Here is a 13,311-nt window from a genome sequence, read left to right as displayed (position 1 = left end):
TTATGTCACTAATTTTTTAGCCTAAATTTACACATGCCCTTGTTTTTCACCTTTTTCTTTTGTTTTTCACCGTTTTCTTTTGGGGTGGGGAAAAATACTGTTTGATGCTCTTTTCCCTACTAGTTTAAAAACTAGCTCATTCCTGAGGCTGAAGAGATAGCTCAATAAGCAAGAACACTGATTGTTCTTAAAGAAGACCTAGGTTCAGTTCCCAATATCCACATGGCAGCTCGTAACTGTCTGTAACTTCAGTTTCACGGGTATCCAATCCCCTCCTTCTGGCCTCTGCAGGTACAAGATACACACATGGTATATATACTCTCTTAGGCAAAACATTTATACACATAGAATAAAAAAGTAAAGACAAAACAAGATAAAACCTAGTTCATTCATATATAGGAAGGATCTGAATTGGAGACACTGAACTCTGAAGACTGCCTACAGACCATATGGGCCATGGGCCACTACTTCACTACAGTACACAACCACGTAAGCAGCTAGCAAAACTTCCTACCCTGTTTAGCAACACACAGGACAATCTCTGCACAAACATCAAACAAGACAAATGCTAATATTTCAAAGAACAACTGAGAAAGAAAAACAAATCCAAAACAAAAATAATGCCAAGAATTTTTTCAGAGTTGTAATGTTGGAGTAGACAAGATGGCTCAGCAAGTAAAGGCACTTGCCCCAAGCCTAGCAACCCAAGTTCTACCTGTAGACCCCACCTGGAAGAAGAGAGAAACAACTGGAGCAAGTTCTTCTCTGACCTCCATCCACGGTGTGTACTTTATACCCATCCCCCGCAACAAATTAAATGTAGTTTAACTTTGACTTACTGTTCAAGGTTAAGCTTATTGAATATCTCCACTGTTGTTTCTAGAACTTTATCAACATAATCCACACGATCAGGGTAACATTTCATAGCAAGGTTAATGAGAGAGACTTGTAAAGATACAACATCCTCTGATGGCATGTCTTGTCTGGACTGCAATGTTTAGAAATCATACAATTTATTTTAAATGATTACAAAAGGATATACCAATAGAGAAGTTTCAAAATTGAGAACTTAAATAAAATGTTACACAAACCTGTATTACTGTAGCCACCTGTTGTGAAAATATGTCAAAAAGTTTAATCTCAGCTGGAATTCCCGGTCCATCTTCACGATGAGCAAATAAAGCTAATCTAAAAGAACAAAAAGAAAACAAACAAAAAAAACCCAACATTTATTTTAAAAGATACAGGGTGAGCAGAGGGATCATTTTTTCTTTATTGCTTTTCTTTATTTTCTGAGTCTATTTCTCTTAAAACATTTATAAGAATGGTTTTTAAAACAAGAGCTACAATGTATGAATCATCTTTTTCAATTCCTTCTTAACTGAAGTTTTGTTAATGATGCCTTATTCCATTGGCAGTCTTATGTTTATTTACTTACCTACTTTATGTAGTACAGCCTGGCCTACAATTCATGGGTACTCCTGCCTCTACTTCCCGAGTGCTAGGGTTACAAGCATGTGCTACCACAACCCAGATTAAATAAAGGATCTTTAGGAGGTATAGAGATGGCTCAGTGTTAACTATTCTTGGATTTCTGGTTTTTTGTTTTGTTTTGTTTTTAGGTTTGGTTTGGTTTTGGTTTTTCAAGACAGGGTTTCTCTGTGTAACAGCCCTGGAACAAGCATTGTAGACCAGGTTGGCCTTGAACTCAGTGAGATCTGCTTGCTTCTGCCTCCTGGGTGCTGGGAATAAAGGTGTGCACCACCGCCCAGCTTCACTATTCTTGTAGAAAATAGAAGTTCAGTTCCCAGCACCTACATGGAACCACTAGATATAATAAAGTTAACTTTCATTACCTACATCATAAGCTATTCAAAATTTTATCTAAAAAAAAAAATTTATCTATTACATTATCTGTCAAGGTTAGAATTGCATCTACATTTTGTTATGCAAAAAGAAACTGATTAGGATTGCTAAATGACATTACTCCTACTTAGGAAAATATAGTTAACCAGCTTTAAGAGTGGGCCCAGTGCCAGGTGGTAGTGGCGGTACACGTCTTTAATACCACTCGAGAGGCAAAGACAGGCGGATCTCTGTGAGTTCGAGGCCAGCTTGGTCTACAGAGCGAGTTCCAGGAAAGCTCCAATGCTACAGAGAAACCCTGTCTTGAACACCCCTGCCAAAAAAGGGTGGCCCCAGCAAACATGCAACATATGCTGTTCAGGATAATCTGGTGACCTCTGCTATATTAAGTCTTATATTGCAATTAGACAGTTTTAAAACAACAAAAAATGAAAATATTTGCTGAAATAAATCTTTGGTGCTATTTCTGGTTTCATATGTCCACAAACAGAGTAAATTATTTGTAATTTATCATGTGGCAGGGCCAACAAGCATTCATTGCCGACATTATCAAAAGCCAAGTTATACACACACAAACTTTAAAAACAGATTTTATTTAAAAAATCTGGGTACAGGTGTTTCTATGGGCAAACGTGTACTTATAAATGCCAGTGTCTATGGAATGCAAAAGAGAGTCAGGTGCCTTAGAGCTGGAGTCACAGGCAATTCTGAGCCACCCAGTGTGGGTACTGGGAACTAAACTCAGGTCATCTTTGAGAGTAAATATGTGTTCTTAACTGCTGATCTGTTACCAATTTATATTTATATGTGTGTGTATACCAATTTATATATATATATATATATATATATATGTCTTAGATTTATATATATAAAATCAATTAAGACCAAAAGCTAAAATACTTAAAGGGGATTTACTAAAAATGTGATTATTAAAACTTATTAAAAACTTCTTTATGAAAATGTGATAGCAGACTGATTACTTAAGCATTCTTAATCATTTACATGTTGCTACTTTAAAAACTAAATCAAGTAAGATACCATTGAAAGATAATTTATATAATTGTGAGAAATTTTGTTCTTCAATAGACTTTGGAGTCATAAGATTCAAGGAAAGGTCTATATACTATGTCTCCCTATCAGTTAAAAGGATTAACGATACTCAGTGTAAACTAGGTATGATGGCTCATGTCTAATTCCAGCACTTGAATTAAGACAACAGAATCAGAAATTCAAGGTCATCCTCAAGTACATGGTAAGTTTGAGGCAGACTGGACTACAACAAAAAACTTAAAAAATTAGCATCTCCATACACCTTCAAATTTTTACACCTAAGCCAGGCAAACACTAACTAGATATTAAAAGCTAAATAATCTGTAGCAAAATCACATTAAAATCAATAATAAAAGGCATAGCAAAAACAAATAATTCATGAAAATGTTGAAAATTGAGCTTTTACCTTCAGTGCTAACAGACTTACCTGTCAATTAAAGCAATGATTATGTTCTTCACGTTGACATTTTGGTGTAACTCAGCACACGCTCTAAGAAAAGGATTCAAAGTTTGGAGATGGAACTCATCCGGAAAAACCTAAAAATCAGATAATGACTAATCAAAACAGGAAAAAAATACTTCACAAAATATTCTGATCTTATGAATGGAATATAAAGTCATTATTTATGGAAAAATTTTAGATAATTAAAATCAAAACCACAAATATTCTCCTATCAGTAAACAACTAAAATCAAATCCAACGAGACCTAGAAAACTCAAGGTTATTTTCCTACATTTTTGAGAAACAAAACAAAACAAATTGTTAGTACAAAGATCAAGTTTAAAAATGGAAATTTCTGAAGGAAATTTTTTGTTCAGGAAAAATTTTTCTTCTAGTTTTCTGAGACACGGTCTAGGCACATTGTCAAGCTGACCTTGAATGCAGGGCTCTATCTCTGTAAGCAGCTAGCATTATATGTGGCCTCTACGTGGGCCTAGGATTTTTTTTTCTCCCCCAATGAAAAATTAATAAAAATCCTTTTAAGAAATGTTCTTACTTACCTGAATAATACATTCCATGAGATATTCTTGAGCCAAAGCATCTCTACAATTCACAACTTGCTCCAAAATGCCTGTTAAAACAATCTAAAAATAGCAAAGAAAAAACGAACCAAAAAATCCATGTAAGTTAAAAATCATTTTGAAAATCCCAAACTAAAAAAAAAAAAACCACCAAAAAAACACCGTAAACTAAAAAACAATTTGAAAATCCCAAACTACTCTTCTAGTAACATGCTGAAGTTGAAAATTATATTTTATATTGCTCTCATCCACACTTCATGCTCAATTTTAAAAATTTAGCTTACTTTTAAATATAAGAAGTTGGTTATATTAAAAAAGTAAGTTTTTTAATAGTCTGTGTTTTTTGTGTGTGTCCTAACAAGTCTTCCTGCAATCCAAGATCTCTTCTAGGACTTTTAGATTGTATGTAAATAAGTCTCTGATCAACTTTTCTAGAGTTTCTACACAGTGTGAGCAATGGCCCAAGTCTTAAAAGTTCCTTTGTTTATACATAAAGTGGATATTCAGTTGTTCCAGAGTCATTTACTAAGGCAGTTTGCTTGGGCCCGCATCGCAGCATATGACTTTAATCCCAATACTCGGGAGGCAGATCTCTGTGAGTTTGAAGTCATCCTGGTCTACATAGCAAGCTCCAGGATAGCCAGGGCTACAGAGAGACCAACCCTGCCTGAATGAACGAACGAACGAATGAATGAATAAATAAATAAGTTGCTGTTTAACCTTCATAAAAATTAACTGGAGGTGCAGGGCTAAATATGTAACTCAGTTGGCAGAGTGAATCTGTAGCATGTATAAATCCCTGGATTTGATAACAGTACCATAGAGACCAGATGTGATGGTAATCCCAACACTCAAGTACACTTAGGAAGAACAGAAGTTCAAAACCATCCTTGACTACATAGTGAGCTGGAAGATAGCCTGAACTATTTAAGATTGTCAGGAGACAGGGAGAGGGAAAAAGAGGTAAATATGTGAAATCTATAATGAACTATCTAATCCACAGATCGGCAAATCTAACTCCCTCCCAACATTAGGGGGATTTTTATTGTATTTGGGAGGGTATGGGTACCACTGAGCTATCTCTAAAATTTCAATGGGACCAAGCCCTGCCCTACTCATCTTCTTAATGTTTTGGCTGCTTTTGGCCTATTGCCATCTAGTTTACTAGTTATAACTTAATAACTTTCAAAGCTCAAAAATACTTACCATCTAGTCTTTTATAGGAAAAGTTCTCTGGGAACTGTTAAAGCCATTGGCTGCTCTTCTAGAGAACCTGGGTTCAATTCCCAGCACCCACATGGTGGCTCACAACCATCTGTAACTCCAGTCCTAGGGAATATGACACCCTCTTTTGGCCTCCTTGGGCACAGGAACACATATGGCAGGCACATAGACACGCATGTGGGGGAGGGGGGGACTATACACAATTGTTTAAAAAGTTTGCTGATCTCCACTTTAATTCCTCTTCAATGACTTGTGTCTGTCCTTTCTGTCACCTTCCTTTCATGCATCTCTCCACTGGTATGTGTCAATACCACAAACCACCTCCACGCTTCAGTGAAAGCGCATTCAGGTCCTACACTCTTTGTAGGACCTAAATGTCCCACTCTTTCAAAACTGCTGCGGGTACTACAAGTTCTCTGCTCTTTCTCGTGTATTTTAGGACCAGTTTGCTGACTTTTAAAATAAGTGATTTGAGAGGTAGATATGACTGAGATTGCACTAAATCTATAGTCGGATTTAAGAAAAACTGCTACCTTCACAATACTGAGTTTCTAGCCCATAAATATGCCAGTACTTTTAACTAGGTCTTTTTAAGTGAAAAACAGTTAAAAAATATTTTTTCAATTTAACATTTAAATATATATATTTAAGGTAAGATTTCTGTTTATATTGCACAATGTAAAAAAAGGTGACAACAAAAGAAGTAAGAACCTGTTTGTAACGTTCCACATTTACACCTTCCAGCTGACTAAGCCGCACCAAATTTGTTCCCACTAAAATTCTCAGTTCTTGTCGCTCTCGCTCTCTTTTTTCTCTATCTCGGCTATGTCCTTGATGCTGCATCCGCACCCAGAGTTTGTTCATTTCTGCAAAGTTGAGTAGTACAAAATCCATGGAGTCACTGATATCACCAGTTGTTTCTTCACTGTCAAGGAAAAAATTTAAAAAACCTTTATAGTAACAGTATCAATTTACTACTCTTCCATCTTTTCTACTTATGCTTCAAAAAGCCACTTTCAACTTCATTTCATTGGCTTAGTGTTAAATTTCAAGAACAGATTATAGCATAAGAAGTAAATAATACTAGGGGGAACACGCAACACATTTTAAGAGGGCAACTTTCCACGGCCACGTATTCTGAGCTTGTTGGACTTGGTCTTCTGCAGCTCACTCACTAAAATACAAAACGGCGTGCTCAGTCTGGCAGCACGTGTGCTAAAAGTGGAAGAGCAGAGGCTAGCACGGCCCTGCAGTGACACGCAAACCTGTGACGTAGCACAAACAAGGCTTAACTTGGTGCTGGCAGCTTATATCACTCATTAGCTACTGCACTTCTTAGAAAGAACTCAAACATGAGTTGTGACACTGAAGAGGAGTCAGAACGCAGGGCACTACACTCCTAAACGCGACTGCTTCCCAGCTCCCACCATTAAGAATTCAACTACAGCCAGGAGGTGGTGGCGCACACCTTTAATCCCAGCACTTGGGAGGCAGAAGCAGAGGCAGGTGGATCTCTGTGAGTTTGAGGCCAGCCTGGTCTACAGAGTTCTAGGACAACCAAGGCCACAAAGAAAAACTGTTGGGGGAAAGAAAGAGGGAGAGAGGGAGAGAGGGAGGGAGGGAGGGAGGGAGGGAGGGGATTCAACTAAAGCTGAATCTTTTCATATGCAGAGAGAACTAATGTTCAACAAACTGGTTAAAAACATAAAAAATAAACAAATAAAACACAAAAAGACCCCAAAATTTGACATTTTGGGTATATTAATAACTGCCATTTTTATTATTGAATATTTTGGATTCAAATGAAATATTAGCTTTGTGAAGAAAGATACCATAATCTTATTTTTCTACATCTTCTAAGACAGGGAATCTCATTTTCAAATATTTTACTGAGTGCCTAATATTTAAAATTTAGAGTCAAATTATAATAAAGAAAAAATAGCAGCATCCTCTCTATGTACCACTAAATCCTTTCTGTATGGTTTTACTTTGCTGTCACACATTGCTGTATAATTGTCATTATTATTTAAAGTAAATGATCCTTGACATAATGGCGTAAATCTGTAATATGGGTTTTTGGGAGGCAAAGACAGAGGATTACGTACTCAAGGCAAGCATGAATTATACAGTGAGAATCTGTTTCAAAATAAAAAAGAATGAAGAGGGTGTGATGTGAGGTGGTTCAGAGGACAGAGGCATCTGTCACACAAGCCTGCTGGTCTGAATTTGGTTCCCAGAACCCACATTAAAGGTAGAAGGAAAGAACCAACTCCATAAAGTTACCCTCTGACCTCCATACGCAGACCATGGACACATTCCCATACATCATCACACACACGATGTTTTAAAGGGACTGATGCACATACTAAAATCTACTGATTTATTTGTCTTAGAAATTTAAAAAATAGATAAACTTTAAATAAAAGGAAATTATCGGTCCTTTAATCTAGGGACCCATCACATAAAAAGTTCACTACACTTAGCTTACTATCTGCCATTGCTGTGAGAAAAAAGTGTCATGGATTTTAATAATAGAATACAGGCCACAAAAGAAACAGAGGTTTCCACACACGATTTTTCAATAATTAACACCATTAAAAGTCATACTTATGAGGAAATATAATGAAATGGGAAAATGTTATAAACTGCGTTAGAGGCCTGTAACCCCACAACACAGTGAGTGCCAGCCACTTAAGGCTACATAGCAAAATCCAGTCTCAAAACAAACTAAATATTAAATTTTAAAAAGCAAATTTCAATCCAAAGAATTTTTCCAAATACTTATTTGAATATGAATACATTTTGCCTCAAACCATGCATACTGAATTAGTTCTATATCTCAATGAAAATCTAGACACAAAATGCTACATGAATTTGAATTGGGAAAATTACTGACAATTTACATTCTTATTTCTGTATACTTTTCTATAATTTTTGGACATTTTATTATGGGAAAAAAAACAACAGTACAATTAAACCAAGATTACTTACTCTGTTGGCTCCCCTTCATCAGGTAAAATGTTCCTAGTACACTGAAGAAGATAATTTCGGAGAAACAAACCCCTCAGAGGATGCTGCACACCACGACACATTTCTACCAAGTCTTTCAGAATATCCTTCCTGGACTGAGGAAATGACTTGACATATACAACTCCAACTGTGATCAGAAGATAACTAGGAAATAAGTAAGAAAATACATTTGATTAGAGGCAGAATATGTGAAAACCTGATTGTGTCCAAACACACTACAAACATATTAAATAAACAAGGCATAAACTATGTTGTCTTCAACAGTATTGTTTACGGAGAGAAAAATCATCTGACTTTAAATATAACACTAAAAATATTAAAAAAAAAATAGTATCACTGACTGATCCCAGTGTCAGCCCCTACCCATGAAGAATATGATCAAAGATACCTAGAGGATAACTGAAACTGAAGCTAGTATGTATCATTCTTTCCCCCTGTTCATACACATTTACTTTATTAGTAGAGGTGAAAAACCACAGTAACTAACACGACAGCTATAGCAGTACATTGTAATAAAAGATAACAAGTGAATGTCTCTTCTCTATCTTACAATGATATGAGATGATACAAGACTACTCAATGAGAATAAAGTAAGGTGAGTGAAACTGAGGTAGCACTGGCTATAGTGCTAGTTCACAGTCCCAGGGAAACAATAAAAAGTTATAGCAAGCTACTTAGAATGGTGCACAATTTTAAACCTAATTACTTCTAGGATTTTCCTATTTAATATTCTTAGATTATGGTAACCATGGTTGTTTGTGGGAACTACTACTGATTTTTTTTTCTTTTTTGATTCTCCCATACACACATCTGCTCTTTTTCACTATGTAGCTCCTAGATGACTTGTTATGTAAACCAGGCTGCCCTTCAACTTGTAGTAATGCCTCTGCCTCCAAGTGCTGGATTTGCAGGTATATGCCACTGTGTCTGTCTTTTTAATAAAGCCAGTGTAAGCTAGTCATGGTGTCTCACACCTGTATTCCCAGCATTTGATAAACAGAGCCAGAAGGTTCATGAATTCAGGGCAATGAGATGCTGTCAGAAAAAAAAAGAGATTTCTAAAAAGAAAAAAAGATACTACTTAAAGCAAGAAATGCAAAGATGAGTTTTCAACAATAACTATTCATCAGATGAGACTTCACTGGCTACTACAGCACCCAACACACAGCCTCAAGAGTACAGATATAAAAGACCTTCATTACTTACAGCCTTGGAATAATGTTTCCAGCATACTGTACAAGTTCATAGAGATCTGCCACTTTTCTGCCTTTAGCAAACTCATCAGTCAGATAAACCTCCAAGTAGTGCAGTTCATCAGAAATAGCCATATCTTTTAGTTGTGATTAAGGATTAAGAATGAAGGTAAATCAATAAAGCAAACAACTCTACAACTACTTGTTGGAATAATTAAAACTATTGGGCAGGGCTAATGATGTAGCTCAGCAGTGCCAGCACTTACCTCTCATGAGAAAGGCCTTGTGTTCAGTTTCCATCACCATCAAACAAAATCAAATAAATGCACACACTTTCAGACTCCTGGCATAGAGGTACATGCCTATGATCCCAGCCACTCATGAGACTGCAGCTGCAGGATCATGCATTCAAAAGAAAACCCACTGGGAAGGTATTTTACACTTAGGCTTCCAATAATAAGGAATGTTTAAAGGGAAGATAAAATTTCAATTGGCTTTTATTACTTTAAAAATAAAGATCTGCTGGTCTGTAGAGATGGATCAGCTAACCAGCTACTCTTGCCGAGGACCTGGGTTCAGTTCCCAGTACATACATGATGGCTCACCACCATCTCTAACTCCATTTCCAGGGAATCTAATGCCCTCTTCTGACAACCCTAGGCACCAGTATGCATGTGATGCACATACATACATACTGGAAATAGTCATACACATAAAAATAAATTTGAAAAAAATTTCAAGCTGGTGTAGTAGCACATATCTGAATCTAGCACTTAGGAAGATAAGTGAGTTCAAAGCCAGTCTGACCTACACCATAATACACTGTCTCAAAAAAAACTCTCAGCTACTTGGGGGGCTTAAGAGAGAGGATCAGCTAAACCCAAGAATTCAAGACCAGTCTCCTCATCTTAAAAAGGGGGCAGGAGGAGAGGCTGCCAGGCACTGTGGCATGCACCTGTAATCCCAGCATACAGCAGGTAGATGCAAGAGGATCAGTGTGAGCTAAGAGGCCAAGCAAGGCTACACAGCAAAATCCCACCTCTAAAATAACGACAAAATCCAAAAAACAATTGCCACTTATTAGCCTCAATATTTTTTTTCAAAAATTGAGATATAAGAGCAATCTAGTTAAAGAAAGTTAAGCATATGAGTATAGATTTAGTTTAATTGGAAAACTGCTTGCCTAAAATTAGGGTCAATAGCCAACAATAGAAAAAAAACAAAGAAAGAAAAAAAAAGGTGGGGTGGGAAGAGATTAATGTTCACAAAAAAGGTTACTCTGAAAGCAGCTTTTCCTTTCTCACTTAGATTATCTGCCTGCAGGAGGACTATTTTGTCTGAAAAATAAAAGAACAATTAACTCTAGAAATTTTTAACAAGAAAAAAATAAAAGCGAGATATGATAGTTCATACCTATAACTTAGGAGATTGATTGAGTTAGGAGGACTGAGTTTGAGATTAGCCTGGGCTAGGAAATAAAGAAACCATTTTTAAAAAGAAGAGAAGGAGAAGACGCAGGAGTAGCAGCACTGGTTGCTCTTCCAGAGGACCTGGATTTGAGTTCCAGTACCCACACAGTGGTTTACAAACATCTGTGACTCCAGTTTCAGGGAATCTGCTGCCCTCTTCTGGCCTGCAGGCACAACTATGACTGTGGCACACGTTCATACATACATTACAGACAGACAAAACATTCACACATATAAAGTAAAACAAATCTTAAAAAAAATTTAAACTATAGGGGATTCCTCCTTAGAGGCCTTCACACTCTCAAGGGTTCTTCTCTCACTTTTCCTTAATAAGTCTGTATTGGTTCTACTATAGATAGATAGATAGATAGATAGATAGATAGATAGATAGATAGATAGATATCCAGCAACAACAACAAAATTGGCCTTATCAAGAAATAAATATGGCTTCAACATTCAAAAGATACAAAGTTCATAGTAACTCTTTGGTGATAACATAGAAGTCCGGAGTTCTCCAAGCATATTAGAGGCATGTTTCAGAGCATCCATCAGCTTGTTTTTGTCCTACAAAATAGCAAGAGAAATAACGAGAATGCTTAGTTTAACTAAACATTTATCTTGGATCTATTTAACTAAAGATCTGTTACCGAGTTTTAAGAGTCTACAGCGCTTATTTTAGACACATAAAAATCAACTTCACAAGTCTCTCCTTGCTGAAGGTGGGGGGTAATTCCTCACCAGGGCCCCAAATCTTGCAAGGCTTCGATGACCAAGACTGTATAGAGTAACTTCAAACTGCTCACCCTCCAGAGACTAGGGAACTAGTTCTAATAGTTCACACCTGACCTATATATAGTCAAGAGAGTGGGCATGCTAAGTTTCTTCCCAAGGTAAGTGCCCTAACATTAGGCTCTTGGCAGTTTCTGTAAGTCTTTCTTTGTGATCCTTGAAGCTTTAAAACCATCATATGCCACCCCACTTCACTCACAGTTACAATTGACATCTGTGAGCTGTCTTGTATAGCTTAAAGTACCTGTCCATTTGGTTCAATTCTTTAAAACATTAACACAGAATATAAAGGACCTAAGTAGAGTGTTCCTATCTTTAGACTATAAAAAACATATAAACAGGGACATGTGTAATTTCTGTTTTCATGTTTTAAGGGTCTCAAATATAAACAGAAGTGGCTTCAAGTTCTTGATCCTCTTCTGCCTCCAGAGATCAACACCACCACATGTATCTTTAAGTTTAGTTTTTAAGCTAGTTCCTATGATAAAAGTACGTATTCAAAAGTTCTCAGGATACTCAGGTGAAAAGACATAATTGAATAATTCAAGCTGAGGCATTCAAATACAGTCATTCATGAAGTATCTACAGAACACTCATTACATAGTACTTCCTCAGGTCTAAGGTGTACTGCTGTCTCTCACATCTTCATTCTTACCAGGCATCTTTTCATCTGGAACGACTGAACCTTTACAGCCTGGATGGCTTCATCCAAGAGTTTTTCCTGCTCATCCTGGGGTGACTGCTGTGTTGTAGGCTGAAATGAAGATTTTAAAAACACTTTCATTAGTGGCTCATAAGCACTTTCTCCTAGCCAAAAAAAAAAAAAAAAGTTATTTCTGTAATTCTAGTCATAGTCCTTTTCCAAAATTTTTACATGAGGTTCGTTTCAACTCCACAAACTAATTTGTCAACTGAACTGACTCAAAACTTCCGGCCTCAGCCTGGTGTGATGATGCAGACTTTAATCCCAGCACTTGGAAGGCAGAAGCAAGCACATCTCTGTGAGTTTGAGGCCAGCCTAATCTACATAGTGAGTATCAGGACAGCAAGACCTACACAGTGAGACCTTGTCTCAAAATGACAGACAGACAGACAGGCAGGCAGGCAGGCAGGCAGGCAGGCAGGCAGACAGACAAAAAGTATCTGGCATCAAAAAAAATGTGGTGGTAGTTTACAGCTATGTTCTGTTAATATGCTCTAAACCCAATTGAAGCATAGCTGTACAGACAAGCTATTTCTTAAAAGAAGCCTAGCATACTCCAAAAAAAAATTTTTTTTTTTTTTTGGATTTTTCGAGACAGGGTTTCTCCGTAGTTATTTATTTATTTATTTATTTATTTTTGGTTCCTGTCCTGGAACTAGCTCTTGTAGACCAGGCTGGCCTCGAACTCACAGAGATCCGCCTGCCTCTGCCTCCCGAGTGCTGGGATTAAAGGCGTGCACCACCACCACCACCGCCCGGCCATACTCCAAATGTTTAAGACCTTCTCTTTCCCTCTCAACTCCTTTCATCTACATTTTAATCTACTTTTACACAAAGAAAAAAGTTTATAAGAACACAGCAGCCTCTTCCCTTATAACAAAAAACAAACTTGGAAATAAAATAGCTGGAATTGCTAATAACTTACAATAGAAAATAGCAAAGACAGTCTCCTCAAATACCTACT

The 13,311-nt window shown here is 36.9% G+C and overlaps 1 protein-coding gene across 1 annotated transcript in view; it reads right to left on the bottom strand.

The window, feature by feature from the left end:
* Vps35 (VPS35 retromer complex component) overlaps positions 1-13,311 on the bottom strand; it is a 33,325-nt gene that overhangs the window by 14,487 nt on the left and 5,527 nt on the right. Inside the window, exons 2-10 of the mRNA XM_041650306.1 lie at positions 12,300-12,398; positions 11,323-11,419; positions 9,400-9,523; positions 8,155-8,337; positions 5,875-6,088; positions 3,919-4,002; positions 3,344-3,453; positions 1,092-1,188; positions 840-988 (exon numbers count right to left, since the gene is read on the bottom strand). Coding sequence (XP_041506240.1) covers positions 840-988; positions 1,092-1,188; positions 3,344-3,453; positions 3,919-4,002; positions 5,875-6,088; positions 8,155-8,337; positions 9,400-9,523; positions 11,323-11,419; positions 12,300-12,398 — 1,157 coding nt within the window. The remainder of the gene's footprint in view (positions 1-839; positions 989-1,091; positions 1,189-3,343; positions 3,454-3,918; positions 4,003-5,874; positions 6,089-8,154; positions 8,338-9,399; positions 9,524-11,322; positions 11,420-12,299; positions 12,399-13,311) is intronic.

The sequence above is a fragment of the Microtus oregoni genome, unplaced genomic scaffold, assembly GCF_018167655.1.
Source record: "Microtus oregoni isolate MIOR12 unplaced genomic scaffold, Mior012 000004F_ref0000308, whole genome shotgun sequence".
In the NCBI taxonomy this organism is placed as follows: domain Eukaryota; kingdom Metazoa; phylum Chordata; class Mammalia; order Rodentia; family Cricetidae; genus Microtus; species Microtus oregoni.
Note: the sequence above shows the minus strand (reverse complement) of the source record. Positions and strands in the feature narration are given on the sequence as shown.